Below are 15,952 nucleotides of genomic sequence, written 5' to 3' on the forward strand. Positions count from 1 at the left end.
AGCCGAGATCATGCCACTGTACTCCAGCCTGGCCGCCAGAGTGAGACTCTGTCTCAAAAACAAAAACAAACAAACAAATCCCATAAACTGTAATGATTGAATACATAGTTACTTTACAGATTGAGCACCCCAAATCTGATAACCCAAAATCTGAAAATGCTCCAAAATCTAAAGCGCTTTGAATACAGACATAACGACGGAGGAATCGTTCACTGAAGCATCTCAGATTTTGGATGATCAGATTCGGGATTCTGAACCAGCGAGTACATTGCAAATATTTCAAAATTCAAAAAAAAATCCAAAATCCAAAATGTTTCTGGTATTTCAGATAAGGAATACTCACCCTGTTTTATTTTGAACAAACTATTATCTATTAGATTAATTAAAGATAAGAAAAGTAAAAACTTTTTTTTTGGAGACGGAATTTTGCTCTTGTTGCCCAGGCTGGAGTCCAATGGCATGATCTCAGCTCACTGCAACCTCTGCCTCCTGGGTTCTAGCAATTCTCCTGCCTCAGCCTCCTGTAATCCTCAGCTGGGATTACAGGTATATGCCACCATGCCCAGCTAATTTTATATTTTTAGTAGAGCTGGAGTTTCTCCACATTGGTTAGGCTGGTCTCAAACTCCAGACCTCAGGTATCCACCCGCCTCAGCTTCCCAAAGTGCTGGGATTACAGGCATGAGCCACCATGCATACCTGGCCACTTATTCCTTCTTGCATGCTCTTCCTTGTCTATGTAGTTCAGAGTTTCTAACTTATATCATTATTTTCTCTGGAGAAGTTTTTTTTTTTTTTAAGATGGGTTTCACCATGTTGCTTAGGCTGTTCTTGAACTCCCGAACTCTGGTGATTCGCCCACCTTGGCCTCCAAAGTGCTTGGATTACAAGCGTGAGCCACCATGCCTGGCCAAGTTTTTTTTTTTTTAATACTTCTTGCAAGACAGATTCTCTCAATTTTTGTTGGCTTGTAAAAATTCTCATTTCTCCATCACTTTTTATTTTATTTTTATTTTTTATTTTGAGGCAGAGTCTTGCTCTGTTGCCCAGGCTGGAGTGCAGTGGTGTGATCTCGGCTCATTGCAACCTCTGCCTCTCAGGTTCCAGTGATCCTCCAGCCTTAGCCTCCCAAGTAGCTGAGACCACAGGTGCATGCCACCATTAACATTTATATTTTTTTGTAGAGATGAGGTTTCATCATGTTGCCCAGGCTGGTCTCAAACTCCTGAGCTCAAAGCAATCTGCCTGCCTCGGCCTCCCAAAGTGCTGGGATTACAGGCGCGAGCCACTGTGCTGGCCTCTCCATCACTTTTGAAGAATGTTTTTGCAGGATACAGATTCTAGGGATTCTAGGTTAGTGGAGTTTTTTTCTCTGTCAATGCTTTAAATATTTCACATGGCTCTCCTCTTCCTTTGCATGGTTTCTAAGGAGTCTGATGTCATTTTTATCTTCCGTCCTCTCTAGGTAAGGTATTTTTACTCCTCTGGCCTCTTTCAAGATTTTTTATCTTTGAATTTCTGCAATTTGAATAAAACATGCCTAGGTGTTGATTTTTTTTTCTTTTTGGGGGGCATCTGTCTTCCTTAGAATTTTCTGAGCTTCCCAGATCTGTGGTTCGGTGTCTGACATAAGTTTGGGAAAATTCTGTCATTATTGTTTCAAATATCTCTTCAGTTCCCTGTCTTCTTCAATATTCCCAGAATGCATATGTGATGCCTTTTGCCATTATTCAGTTTTTGGATATTCTGTTCTGTCTGTTTCCCGTTTTTTCTCTCTTTGCTTTGGATTTTTGGAAGTTTCTATCTGACATATCCTCAAATTCATGGATTCTTTCCTCAGCTGTGTCCAGTCTACTAAAGAGCTGATCAAAAGCATTTGGTTAATGTTTTTTTCTCATTGCATTTCCTCTTTTTTTTTTCTTAGAACTTTCATTGCTCTGTTTAAATTACCTATCTGTTCTTGCATGCTGTCTACTTTTTCCATGAGCGACCTTGGCATGTTAGTCAAATTTCCGGCCTGATAATTCCAACATCCCCGCTATAGTTGAATCTGATTCTGATACTTGCTCTGTCTCTTCAAATGGTATTTCATTGCCTTTTCTTATGACTTCTAGTTTTCTCTTGAAACCAGACCAATACTGGGTAAAAGAGACCCAGTGTGGAGGAGTCTACTCCGGTGAGTTGTGACCCTCTGTATCTGCCCGTCTGTGCCTGTGTCTCTAGTTTTGGAGGCAGCAGTTTGCTCTGTGACCTTAATTCTCTGACAGATCTAAGAAGAGTTGTTGGTTTTGTTTATTTGGCTTTTTACTTGTTAAGATGGAGTGACAATTTCCACACTCTTTACATGCTAGGCCAGAAACAAGAAACCCCATTTAGTTCTTTTTTTTTTTTTCTTTTGAGACAGAGTCTTGCTCTGTTGCCCAGGCTGGAGAGCAATGGTGAGATTTCAGCTCACGGCTACCTCTGCCTCCCAGATTCAAGCGATTCTCCTGCCTCAGCCTCCCCAGGAACTGGGATTACAGGCATGCGCCACCACCTCGGATGATTTTTGTATTTTTAGTAGAGACAGGGTTTCACCACGTTGGCCAGGCTGGTCTCGAACCCCTGACTTCAGGTGATCCTCCCACCTTGGCTTCCCAAAACGTCGGGATTACAGCATGAGCCACTGCACCCAGCGGTTCTTTTTGGATTATCTTTTTCTTTTATTTTCTAGAGACTGGGTTTTGCTCTGTCACCCATGCAGGAGTGCAGTGGCTCAATCACAGCTCATTGCAACTTTGAACTTCTGGACTCAAACAATCCTTCCACCTTGTCCTCCCAAATAGCTGGGACTACAGGCATGTACCATAATGCCTAGATAATTAAAATTTTGTGTGTGTGTGGAGACAGAGTCTCACTATGCTGCCCAGGCTGGCCCTGAAATCATGTCCTCAAGTGATCCTCCTGCCTTGTCCTCTCAAACCACTGGATCACAGGTGTGAACCACCACACCCAGCCCTTTCTTAATTTTTATTATTTTATTATCATTTTTGAGACGAGGTCTTGCTCTGTTACCCAGGCTGGAATGCAGTGGCACAATTACAGTCACTGCAGCCTCCGCCTCCTGAGGTTAAGCAATCTTATCACCTCAGCATCCTGAGTAGCTGGGACTACAGGTGTGCACCATCACACCTGGCTAATTTTTTATTTTTGTAGAGACAGGGTCTCACTATGTTGCCCTGGCTGGTTTTGAACTCCTGAGCTCGAGTGATCCTCCCACCTCAGCCTCCCAAATGTGGGGCTCACAGGGGTGAGCCACCGCACCTGCTGGCCCTTTTTAATACTTTCCATCTGTTTATTGCTATTCTTTCTTTAGTAGATAGGGGTCACTCTAACAGACAATTTCTTTTGCCTGCGTGTGTGTGTGTGTGTGTGTGTGTGTGTGAGAGAGCGAGAGATACTTTCCTGTTTTTTGTGTGTGTCTCATAATTTTTTGTAGGAAAACAAAAATTTTGGATAGCATATTGTAGCAATGCTGGATTCTGGCTGCCTCACCCCACTCTATCCAGAGTGTGCTATTACTGTTCACTTGTGTGTTTAGGGAGTGAACGCGGAATTGTGTTCCTGGTCTATTTCCTGCCTTCTATGTTAAGGCCATGAGGTTGCTCCTCAGGGAGACACAGCTTTGGGGATGGCTACAGCCACTCTGGGGTGACAGTGGTCTTGGCAGGGCTCCCTTCCTCTCTGTCCCTGAGGACACCCAGCTGTTAAACTCCACTAATTGCCAGCTGACTTTACAATTGTTTTAATGATGCCCTCGGGGATCAATAGATCTAGAGACAATCATTCAAATTCAGACTCCTTTGAAGGAATAGTATCAGGGGCAGAAATAAATTATACATATTTATTGAACCTCACTTCCCCTGCTCTATTTCCCAGCACTGAGCCCTTGGTTGCCTGGGCCCAGGCTGGGGTTTTTCATTATTTGTAAGCATTTCAGTAGAACAATAAAGCCTTTGGACTACGGAAGTGTGTGGAAGGTCAGAGCTATGGGGCATGGCACTGGGGCACCTGGAGCAGGAGGGCTAGGTCTTCCCCAGAGCAGGATTGCCACCCTATTCAAGGTTCCAGTAGGGAGGTAGACCCCAACCCATGACCTACAGGTCATGACCCTGCCCCCACTTCACTCTGATCAGAAGACAGGCTGGGAGGCAGGAAGGCATGAAGAGGCAGGAGAAGGCAGGAACTGGTGCAGAAGTTTAATGGGGCAGGTGCTGGCGTCAGGTGAGGAGGGCTGTCACCGTGGCAGGAGGCTGAGCAGGAAGCTGGGCAAAAGGACAGCTGCCAGGCAGTGGGGCTCCAGGAAAGCCAGCTGGGCCCCTGAGGTCAGCCGGTCACCGAAGTGGTCCAGCAGCATCAGGACCACGCCATTGGTCCAGCCAAAGCCCTCCTGGGAAAGGCAGGGCAGTGGGGTCAAGTCTCTGGGGAAGCCCCAAACCCTTGGTGGGGGCTGTGGGCACTCTCCCCAGGGACACTGGCCCTGCCTAGCCCCAGAGGCACCAGGGAGCCCCAGTCAGCTCCTCCCCTGGCCCACATGCAGGTGAGCACACTGGGGCGTGGGGCCAGGGGCGTGGGCAGCAGAGCCCAGGAGTTCCCTGTAGGGCGTTGGCCAGTCCTTCCCAGGCCTGCTCACCTGAACTTCATACTCCCCTCCCCCACCGGGCTGTTCACCGTTGCTGATGTCATACTGGGGACAAGAGAGTGTTCTGTAGGTCAGGCACTGTCCCCACCACCCCAGCCCCAGGGTCAATAAACCAGAGCCCCTGGGAGAGGCTGCCCTGCCTGCCCAGCAGCCCCTGCAGTGCCCGGGAGTGGCCACTGGGCGCCGCCACCATCCCAGCTGCGCAGGCCCTGGGCCCTGCCAAGCCTGACCCTCCCACCTCACCACGGGGACCTCTTGGGGGGCGCAGGGAAGGCTTGCACCAGCTCATCTTCTCATACATGGCTGACTTTTGCGAGTAGACATCAAAGTTGGTTCGGATCCAGTTCTGGGACATATTGATAGATAAGGATCCGGCTGTCCTAGAAGGTTCCAGACATTCCCATGACTGTGGGTGGGGCTGGATTGGGAGCAGGACCCTGGGCCCCGCAGGAAGCCAGATGTCCCCTTCCTGGCCCTTCTCACAGCTGCCCCCCGGTGACTCCGGCGGGACCCGCAGGCTGGGACAAGAGGCACAACTACAAGCGGCCTCCCCTGCAGGTCCTGCTCAGGGTCAGGAGGGGGCGGTGCTGCCTGTAGTGGGTCAGAGCCACCTGCTGTGCCCTCACCTCCAGGTATTTCAGAGCCTTGTCCGCCACGCCAGGGTCAGGGAAACACCCGGCCCAGAGTGGAGTGAGGTTGGATGGGTAAAACTCCCCGTTCTTCTTCTTGTTCTCAAGGTCGTAGTCGAACCAGGCACCGGCCTCCTCATCCCACAGGACTGTGTTCAGGGCGGCGAAGCCTTGCGCCCGCAGGGTTCTATTCATGGCCTGGGATTTGCTCCCCGGGGCAGCACTGCTTTTGGGTCCTACCCGAGCCCTCTAGAAAGAACTTCGGAGGTGAGAAGGGCAGCATCTACTTCTCACGCCTCACTTCAGGTTCCCCAGCCCTCCCAGGAAACCCCAGCCTGTCCTGCCTCAGGGCTGCGCAGCACTGCTGGGCTCTCTGCTTCCCTGAGCTCCTGGGGCAGGCCTCCCTCTCGGGAGGAATCAGTGCTACTGCTTCGAGGGCTGGGCTCTGTGCTCAGCGCCGTCCTGGGCTACTTTACTTATCCACATCCCCTCACCTGGGGAAAGGGTTTGGGTTTTTTTTTTTAGACAGGCTTTCACCATGTTGGTCAGGCTGGTCTTAAACTCCCGACCTCAGGTGATCCGCCCGCCTCGGCCTCCCAGAATGCTGGGATTACAGGCGTGAGCCACTGCACCCGGCCAGGGTTTGGGGTTTTATTCCCACCTGGCTCAGAGAATGGGAGTGATGGGCCAATCCTCTGGATCTGGCTGGGTGATGGCAGCAGGGATGGGGAGTAGAGGGGAAATGGGGGGCTGGCACCCTCCTCACCCACCCAGCCCCCGCTGGGACTTTGTAATGGCCACTGCTTGGTGGACACCTGCACAGTTCCTAACTGAGTGGTCAGGGCTTCTACCCAGCACCAAGTTGAGCCAGGAATCCTGAGGCCAGCAGGTGAGAGACGAGGACCCCAAGGCTCCCAGCAGCCAGGCCTTGATCATACAGCTGAGCAGCAGCGGAGCCAGAGCTGAACCCGACTGCCTGCAGCTACCAGGGCCCCTGAGGTGTAGTGGGCTGGGGTGCTGCAGGGTCCAGGAGTGTTGGGGAATCAAGGCTGGCACGGTGTGGTGAGCAGGATGGGCCACCTGACATGGAACTCCCTGCAATGGGATGAGGCCTGGTGCATTTTTGTATGTGCGTGTAGATGTTTTTGTTGGGGATCGGGATAGTGATAAACCCGGCTTAGAGAAGGACAAGGGCCTGGCCGGGTATAGTGGCTCACGCCTGTAATCCAAGCACTTTGGAGGCCGAGGCGGGCGGATCACCTGAGGTCAGAAGTTCAAGACCAGCCTGACCAACATGGTGAAACCCCATCTTTAAAAATAAATAAATAAATAAATAAATAAATAGAAGGACAAGACAAGGGTCTTTCTAGACATTTGACAACCAGCCTAAGGCTTGGCAAGGACACTTGGCCACACAGCCTCTCTGAAGTCCTTATTACAGACACAAGACTTCAGGACAAAAGCTATTAATTACCCCAGGCACACTTTCCCCCTCTACACTCCACAGTTGTCATGGGCAAGTACCATCACTCCTCCCTATAACACACACCCCTATTGAACCCCTTCTCTCCGTCCCTAGTCCTGGCACTGGAGCCCAAGCCCAGACCTGACCCTCTTGCCTGGAGCCCTGCCCTCCCTGGACCTGTTCCCACCTGCCCCAGTCACACAGGCCGTCTTCCCAATCCCTGGACAGTGCCTCAGGGCCTCTGCACGGCTGTTTCCATGCCTGGACTGTCCTCTCCAAGATCAGCTCAGCGATGGTACCTGCCGCAATTCTGCTCACATGTCACCTCCTCAGAGATACCTTTCCTCCTCATCCTCTCTAATACACCCTCCACTCACCCGCATCAGCGGGTCCCTAACTTCGCTCTACTTCAAACTGTGCCTGTTATGACTGGAAAAGGGGCCTCAAGTTCATTCAGGCCAAGCCCTCGTTCTGCAGAGAACCACACAACTGCATGCAGAGGAGACTTGCCTAGAGGTGGTGGGTTGGTTGTGGGGGCAGGCTCAGAAGACCGTGGCAGTGCATCCCTGCTCTCCTGACATTCTAAGCCCATCTCTGGGTCATCACTGGACAGCAGAGATCCCAGAGGGTAACAGGACACAGCCTGCAGTGAGGGGAGACAGAGGAGGAGAGAACTCCCTGAACAAGAGGAGAGGAGGAGCCGGCGGGGAGGACACAGCTAGGGCAGTGGACAGACCACCAAGGGGAAAGCTTACTCCTTTGCAGCCCGGCCACCAGCCTCCGTGCCTCAGTGCCACCCCCTCCTCCCAGGTCACGGCCAACCCCTTGACAGGGCCTGGAGCAAGACAAGGCAGGCTGCATTTGCCCCAACCCCTACTCCTCTACGCAAACCGCAGCCATCTGTGCATCAAAAACTTTTTTTTTAACCCTCAGCTGCCTAATGTGCATGGCTGGGGTTTGGGCTGAGTCACCGAGGGCCACCTGCACACATGGGGGAGGGCTCCTGAGCTCCCGCTCTCAGGTGTTGCATGTCTCTGCAATTCTGCACATAACAGCAACTTTTGCAGAAGGTTGTGGAGGGTGCCTGTGGGCCATGCCCCAGCCTGCTGCAGCTGTCTGTGGCTGCCTCTGCCCCCCAGGGCTGCTCGACCTCTGGTTTTCACCTCAACCGCTGCTGCTGCTTCTCTCCCCGTGGGAACAGGGCATGGGGTAAGGCAGGCCTACCATGCCCAGACAACTAGCCATCTCCCTTGGGGCCAGGAGTTCCTGTGCCACAGCCCAATGTCAGCAAATTTAGATGCAACCCAGTGACCCCACCACGAGTCACATTTCCTTTCTCTCCTCCAGGCTCTGCAGTCCCTGGGGTCTGAAGTGTTAGTTGATCCCCAGGAGAGCCTGGGTCCCAGGAGAACCCACCGAAGGCTTGGCTGTACCAGCATAGGCTTTGTGCCCTTGGGCAAGTCCCACTACCATTCCTCGTTGTCTGTATATAAACTGAAGGCTTTGCTCTAGACAGTGTGGCAAACTCGAATTCCAGTAACAGGAGTGTGCAAAATACATTGGGAATAAGGGAGCCAACAGTGCTGGGGCGATGTGAGTGTGGGGGACCTAGTCTTGGGGGTGACGGGAACTGGGCTGAACCGGAAGTGTATTTCTGTGTAAGGGAGGCCGCTGCTGCAGGGGGTGGCTGCTGTGGGGCTGGGGGATCCTGATTTGTTGAAGGACAGTGGAAATGTATATTTCAACTTGGACGATCCTGTTTTTTCTTTCTTTTTTTTAACATAAAAATTTAAATTAACTGCAGGCATGTGCCACCATGCCTGGCTAAGTTTTGTGTTTTTAGCAGAGATGGTGTTTCACCATATGGGTCAGGCTGGTCTCGAACTCTTGACCTTGTGATCCGCCTGCCTCGGCCTCCCAAATTGCTGGTATTACAGGCATGAGCCACCTTGCCCGCCCTGTTATCTTATTGTTTTTGTTTTTGTTTTGTTTTCTTACTTGAGACAGAGTCTTGCTCTGTTGCCAGGCTGGAGTGCAGTGGTGCGATCTTGGCTCACTGCAACCTCCAACTCCCGGATTCAAGCGATTCTGCTGCCTTAGCCTCCCAACTAGCTGGGACTACAGATGCACACACCACCACGCCTGGCTAATTTTTTATATTTTAGTTGAGATGGGGTTTCACCATGTTAGCCAGGATGGTCTCGATCTCCTGACCTTGTTATCTGCCCTCCTTGACCTCCCAAAATGCTAAGATTACAGGCGTGAGTCATCGAGCCTGGCACCATGTTTTAAAAATGTCTCAATGTCTCCAATTCTGACTGTAAATCTAAGAGTGATTCCTGTGTGTGTGTGGTTAGGAGGAGTCTGACCTCCACCAGAGGGGCTTTGTGGGCGGGGACTTCATCCTCCTGCAGAGCACAGGACCCACCCCTGAATGCAACCTCAGCCTGGAATCCTGACACAATCATTTGGTACCCCTTTAAATTGATACACTGTGTACATACTGATTTCTGTAATATGTAGAGATCTCTGACAAATCTAAAAGAAAGATAGGGCCGGTCGAGGTGGCTCACACCTGTAATCCCAGCACTTTGGGAGGTTGAGGCGGGCGGATCACCTGAGGTTAGGAGTTCAAGACCAGCCTAATATGGTGAAACCACATCTCCACTAAAAATACAAAAATTAACCGGGCATGGTAGCATGTGCCTGTAGTCCCAGCTACTCAGGAAGTTGAGACAGGAGAATTGCTTGAACCTGGAGGCGGGATGGCAGTGAGCTGAGATCATACCACTGCACTCCAGTCCGGGCGACAGAGTGAGACTCTGTCTCAAAAAATAAATAAATAAAAATAAAAGAAAGATAATACTTCATGTTTGGAAGAAATCTTAAGACTAGGCCTGGTATGGTGGCTCTTTCCTGTAATCCTAGCACTTTGGGAGGCTGAGGCTGAAGGATCACTTGAGTTCAGGTGTTTGAGACCAGCCTGGACAGCATAGTGAGCCCTCCTATTTTTTTTTTTATTCAGTCCCTGTAGAGACTGCCAAAAATTGCCAATGCCAACTATATTTCAAGTCACCATGGCGGGGTATTGGGAAAAGTTTTCAATTAATAATAATCATGCCTCAGATAAACCTCATCGGCTACGATACTGCCATTGCAAAAAGCTCTATTTTTTTAAATTTGAAACAAAACATAAAAGAAATCTCCAGAATAAATATGAATGGCCAATAAATATAATGTTCTATTCATTCTTCTCTGGATCTGGACGAGGCCCTAGCCCATAAGCACACGGCTCTGGGTCGCCCTCAGGGTTGTGTGTGCCCTGAGTCCCCACACACATCTCCCCACTTAGCTTTCGTAAGAGATTTACAATCAGAAACACATTGGTGGGAAAAACAGAACACTCTAAAATATGGGTTCAGCTTTGATTTCAAGGAGAAGCTGCAGGCTGGGTGAAGAACTGGGAAGGTCACCAGAGGAGACGCAGCTCAGCCTCTTCTTAGACCTCTGCAACTCAGGTCTGACCCCAAGTTTCACCCCACCCAGCAGCAAAGGCTCTGAGCTCTTCTGGGCCCACCATCCTTAGAAAGCAGTTTGGGGGAGGGGTGTCTCATTGTCCCCACTCCAAATTATTTCTTTGAGGAAAAGCGATTAGTTTCCTTCTCAAAGCCTGTTCTCAGGGCGTCAGTGTGACCAGCTTTTTGTTTAAGTTGATTTTTCAGGCTTCCCTGCAGTTCAGGGTGTCCAGGGACCCAGTTCTGGCAAATGAGACATAAATGGACATCACTTCGAGAGGAACCGACACAGTCTTCTAAAAGGGGAGAGACTTAGCCAGCTCTGCGTTGAGTCCTTTGCCCTCCCTCTTCCTGCCTTGGTGCAGATGAAAGGCTTGGCACTGCAGCAGCCGCCTTGCATCCATGAGGCAGTAAACGCTGGCTGACAGCCACCTGCTTCAGACGGCAGCGCAGGAAGGTGGAAAGAGACTGGGTTCTCGACGACAACTTTGAGTCACAACAGCCCTAGAATTCTGTTATATGAAAAACAACCCTCTTAGTTGTTTAAAGCACTGGTTTTAGGTCCAGAGCAGTGGCTCTTGCCTGTAATCCCAGCACTTTGGGAGGCCGAGGCAGGTGGGTCACCTGAGGTCAGGAGTTCGAGAGCAGCCTGGCCAACATGGTGAAACTCTGTCTCTACTAAAATACAAAAATTAGCCGGGTATAGTGGCAGGTGCTTGTAGTCCTAGCTACTCAGAAGGCTGAAGCAGGAGAGTCGCTTGAACCTGGGAGGCAAAGGTTGCACTGAGCTGAGATCAGGCCACTGCATTCCATCCTGGCTGTAACAGACTCTGTCTCAAAAAAAAAAAAAAAAAGTCCATCACCTGCTTGGCTTGGCCCCATTTGGACAGGAGAGGAAAGGGCCCTGGAAGGCTGTAGGCTGGCCTTGGTATCAGGTCAGCAGTGAAGCAGCCAGCACGTGAGGTGACTTCCTGGGGCAGCAGAGGTGGAAGGGTGGGGGAGGGCAGGCCAGGAGGACTCTGACTGATCCTGGGAGCTCTAATAAGAAGCTGCACACCTGTTCACTCTTTTAGAATAGCTGTGCACCTGCAGATAACCAGTTTCTGTTGTGGTGAGTGGTAGTTAAAAAATAAATTCAAAGGCAGGCAAGGAACAAGCTTGACCTCTGTGACAGTCATTTGCTGCTGTGAAACTAGTACAGTCTAACACCTCCCACTCACTTTCCTCAGTCAGTGCTGCCGCAACAGGGGGAACTCGGGGCCAAAAGAGCACCAGCCCAGCACAGAGCTCAGGCCTGCCCACCCCACTGCCCACCCCCGGGACTACCTGCCTTTGGCCTCCGAGACCACATTTGGCTTGCATGCAGGCAAGTCATGTGACTTCTTTGAGCCTCAGTTTCTTCCTTGGCAAAGTGGGGATAATAACAGCTCTCTGGCCAGGCCCGATGGCTCACGCCTGTAATCCCAGCACTTTGGGAGGCCAAGGCGGGTGGATCACCTGAGGTAAGGAGTTCAAAACCAGCCTGGTCACCACGGCAAAACCCCATCTCTACTACAACTACAAAAATTAGCTGGGTGTGATGGTGGGCACAAATAATCTCAGCTACTCTGGAGGCTGAGGCGGGAGAATCACTTGAACCCAGAAGAAGGAAGCTGCAGTGAGCAGAGATTGCACCACTGTACCCCAGCCTGGGCATCAGAGCAAGCCTCTGTCTCAATAATAATAATAATAATAATAACAGCTCTCTTCAAAAGCCATTGTAAGAGTTGGAAATGATAGGCCGAGCTCCGTGGCTCATGTCTGTAATCCCAACACTTTGGGAGGCTGAGGCGGGTGGATCACCTGATGTGGGGAGTTTCGAGACCAGCCTGGCCAACATGGTGAAACCCCATCTCTACTAAAAATACAAAATTAGCTGGGTGTAGTAGCTCATGCCTGTAATCCCAGCTACTTGGGGAGCTGAGGCAGGAGAAACGCTTGAACCTGGGAGGCGGAGGTTGTAATGAGCTGACATTGTACCATTCATTGCACGACAGCCTGGGCAACAAGAGCAAAACTCCGTCCCCAAAAAAAAAAAAGATTAGGGCCGGGTGCGGTGGCTCACGCCTGTAATCCCTGCACTTTGGGAGGCCGAGGCAGGTGCATCACGAAGTCAAGAGATCGAGACCATCCTGGTCAACATGGTGAAACCCCGTCTCTACTAAAAATACAAAAAATTAGCTGGGCATGGTGGCGCGTGCCTGTAATCCCAGCTACTCAGGAGGCTGAGGCAGGAGAATTGCCTGAACCCAGGAGGCGGAGGTTGCAGTGAGCCGAGATCGTGCCATTGCACTCCAGCCTGGGTAATAAGAGCAAAACTCCATCTCAAAAAAAAAAAAAATTGGAAATGATGTCTTTTAGCTGCGTATATAGCTGTACACCTGTTTCGCTCATGGATAGAAACACCGCAGTTGACTCCATTTCAGCAGCTGAGGAGCCCAGAGGACCGTGCCCTCCACCCCCCTGTGCAAGCCTCAGTCACTTGCTGGCAAATATTCCTGAAGGCTGAGAGGAGGCATATTGAGAGTATTGTCAGCCAGTCACCACAGAGCTGTTCCTTCAGGACCCTTGTCATTCTGAACCTCATATGATACAAGTCTGTGGCTGGAGGGAGGGTGTAGGGGCCCACCTGGGTATTACTTCCATGCTTGCAGCCTCAGGGTAACCCTGGTGGTCAAATAAGCAAAGATCAGCCTCAAATCGGCAAATAGGACTGCGTGTTCTGGGGCTTTATCATGGTCCGGAGGCAGTCCAAGCTTGCCTTCACCACCGGCCCGAGAGCTCAGAGGACACCCGTGGCCACAGAGGCTCAGCTCAGCCAGGGGAATGGATACCTTGTCAGTAACATGGAGGTGTGATCATAGCAAACACCTTCATCTCAGGTTCAAGGGGGAAGGAGTCACCTGCTGAAGAGGGAAGCAGTTTTGGCAGGTGATGCTGAGCTGGAATGTCAGCCGCCTTCCTCACAGCCTTAGCAGAGAATTCCAGAAGCCTAGACCTCTACACACAGCAAGTACAGCAAGGCCAGCAGGGCACTGACTGTTGACTCAAAAAGACACTTTTAGGTTTCCCTAGAAAAGGGAATCTTTGCCGCTGCAGCCCCTGCGGATGGATTGCTTGTTTAATAGCTCAGATTCCCTGGGCAGTTTATCCTCTGCTGCTGGGATTCTTGCAGTGATGATGTGGTGGGTTGGCCTGGAGAGGGTGAGTCAGGAAGGATCTTTTGACTTGCAGACTTCTGGGGAAGACAACACCGCACATGAGGCCCTGCTCCAAATACGCGGAGGCAGCCTCGGGGACCCAGGAAACAGAGGAGCTTGTTCCCAGTATAAAGAGGTAGTCAGCCCGCTGGGCGTGGTGGTTCATGCCTGTAATCCCAGCACTTTGGGAGGTCGAGGTGGGTGGATCACCTGAGGTTGGAAGTTTGAGACCAGCCTGACCAATATGGAGAAACCCTGTCTCTAATAAAAATACAAAAAAAATTTAGCTGGGCATGGTGGCGGGTGCCTGTAATCTCATCTGCTAGGGAGGCTGAGGCAGGAAAATTGCTTGAACCTGGGAGGCAGAGGTTGCAGTGAGCTGAGATCACTCCATTGCACTCCAGCCTGGACAACAGAGCGAGACTCCACCTCAAAAAAAAAAAGAGAGAGATGGTCAGCCACTTTGGGCACACAGGGTGAGGGATGGCTTCTGGCTTCTTACTTCCTACTTAGCAAGCATGAATAGTATCTAACTCTTCTTTTAAATTATGAAATATTCAAAGCATATTGAAAAGTTTATAGGGCTGGGCGCAGTGGCTCACTCCTGAAATCCCAGCATTCTGGGAGGCCGAGGTGGGTGGATCACCTGAGGTCAGGAGTTCAAGATCAGCCTAGCCAATATGGTGAAACCCTGTCTCTATTAAAAATACAAACAATTAGCCAGGCATGGTGTCACACACCTGTACTCCTAGCTGCTTGGGAGGTTGAGGCAGGAGAATTGTTTGAACCCGGGAGGCGGAGGTTGCAGTGAGCTGAGATTGTGCCACTGCGCTTCAGCCTGGGCAACGAGAGAGAAACTCCGTCTCAAAGAAAAGAAAGGTTTAGAGCATAATGGTAAGAAATGTAAGAGTGTCAATTTCTGTTTTTAGAATGGAAGCATAACAGATCCACTGAACGCATCCTGTGTTCCCTCTCCTACCTGGGTTCCTCCCCTACCCAGACTTGTCTGCTCTCCTGAATGGACAGTGTATCTGTCCCCTGCATGCTTTTTTTTTTTTTTTTTTTTGAGAGATGAAGTCTTGTTCTTGTCTTCCAGGCTGGAGGGCAGTGGCAGGATCTCAGTTCACTGCAACCTCTGCCTCCCAGGTTCAAGTGATTCTCCTGCCTCAGACTCCTGAGTAGCTGGGATTATAGGTACCGGCGACCACGTCTGGCTAATTTTTGTATTTTTAGTAGATACAGGATTTTGCCACGTTGGCCAGGCTGGTCTCAAACTCCTGACCTCAGATAATCTGCCTGAATCAGCCTCCAAAAGTGCTCACAGGTGTGAGCCACTGTGCCCAGCCTCAAATGTATTGAGTCTCTTATTGCTTGAACCCAGGAGGTGGAGGTTGTAGTGAGCCAAGATTTCGCCATTGCACTCCAGCCTGGGTGACACAGCGAGACTCAGTCTCAAGAAAAAAAGAAATGTATGAAGTCTCTTGTATTACTTTTTCTAGTTTTATTTATTTGTTTATTGTTCATACATTTGTTTGTTTGCTTTGGCTCGGAACTGATGGATTTCACTCCTAGTCTCTCGTGCTTACCTCTATCCACGTTTCTCACATGTGCCCTGAATTACAGAATCTACAGCTAATCAGAAATTGTCCCCTGCAAAAGGAAAGGCCTTTGATGCTCTTAGCTCTGATCACGACTTCCTTCTTAAAGGCTGTCACCAGGCATCTCGGGCTGACTTTGTTTTCATGCCTCCAACCAATCACCGTCATTGCTGCTGTGGTTCCCACCATGGGTCTGCTGTGGACTTACCCACATGTTTACAGTGTCTGTGCTCTTCATTGCTTTCAGTGCTCTCACTCCTTTTGAGGTCAATTTCCTTTGTCTTAACAAAACTGTTAGCAGCTCTCTTGCTGCTGAAACGTTAGGATAAACTCTTTCAGTCTTCCTCTGAAAAGATCTTGTTTTCATTTTTAAATTTTGTTGTATTTTATTTGAGAAAACGTCCCATTGATGAAAAAATCTTTATTTCATGTTTACTTGTTGTGGTGAATTATCAACAAAGATGCCACCAACAGTTCTGTCCACCCCTGTACGTCACTCCTCCCATCAAGGTGTGGAATTTGGGCCGGACATGGTGGCTCATGAACTTAATCCAAGCATTTTGGAGGCCAAGGCGGGCCGATCACCTAAGGTCAGGAGTTCAAGACCAGCCTGACCAACATGGTGAAACCCAGTATTTAAAAAAGAAAAGAAAAAAAAAAAAAAGACGTGGAATTTGGCCGGGCACAGTGGCTCATGCCTGTAATCCCAGCACTTTGGGGGGCTGAGGTTGGCAGATTACATGAGGTCAGGAGTTTGAGAGCAGCCAGCCTGGCCAACATAGTGAAACCCCATCTCTACTAAAAATACAAACATTATCCAGGTGT

The 15,952-nt window shown here is 50.1% G+C and overlaps 1 protein-coding gene and 1 non-coding gene across 3 annotated transcripts; both read right to left on the reverse strand.

Moving 5' to 3' along the window:
* Positions 1–4,224: 4,224 nt before the first annotated feature.
* Positions 4,225–5,699, reverse strand: LOC118145629 (trehalase-like). Of its 2 annotated transcripts, none has more exons than XM_078339656.1 (4): positions 5,308–5,699; positions 4,981–5,061; positions 4,673–4,726; positions 4,225–4,426 (listed from the first exon to the last, which is right to left on the reverse strand). In XM_078339656.1, exons 1-2 carry the CDS (start codon positions 5,503–5,505, stop codon positions 5,005–5,007), a joined length of 255 nt encoding a protein of 84 aa, XP_078195782.1. In that variant the 5' UTR covers positions 5,506–5,699; the 3' UTR covers positions 4,225–4,426; positions 4,673–4,726; positions 4,981–5,004. The 2 variants fall into 2 exon arrangements, with proteins under 2 accessions (XP_078195782.1, XP_035120197.3); XM_035264306.3 differs by having other exon boundaries at positions 4,225–4,429.
* A 4,101-nt stretch (positions 5,700–9,800) lies between these two features.
* LOC118145858 (U4 spliceosomal RNA) lies at positions 9,801–9,941 on the reverse strand. The gene has a single exon (XR_004731353.2). It is a non-coding gene; the product is annotated as a U4 spliceosomal RNA (small nuclear RNA).
* Positions 9,942–15,952: the final 6,011 nt, after the last annotated feature.

Source organism: Callithrix jacchus, chromosome 10 (assembly GCF_049354715.1).
Source record: "Callithrix jacchus isolate 240 chromosome 10, calJac240_pri, whole genome shotgun sequence".
In the NCBI taxonomy this organism is placed as follows: Eukaryota; Metazoa; Chordata; class Mammalia; order Primates; family Cebidae; genus Callithrix; species Callithrix jacchus.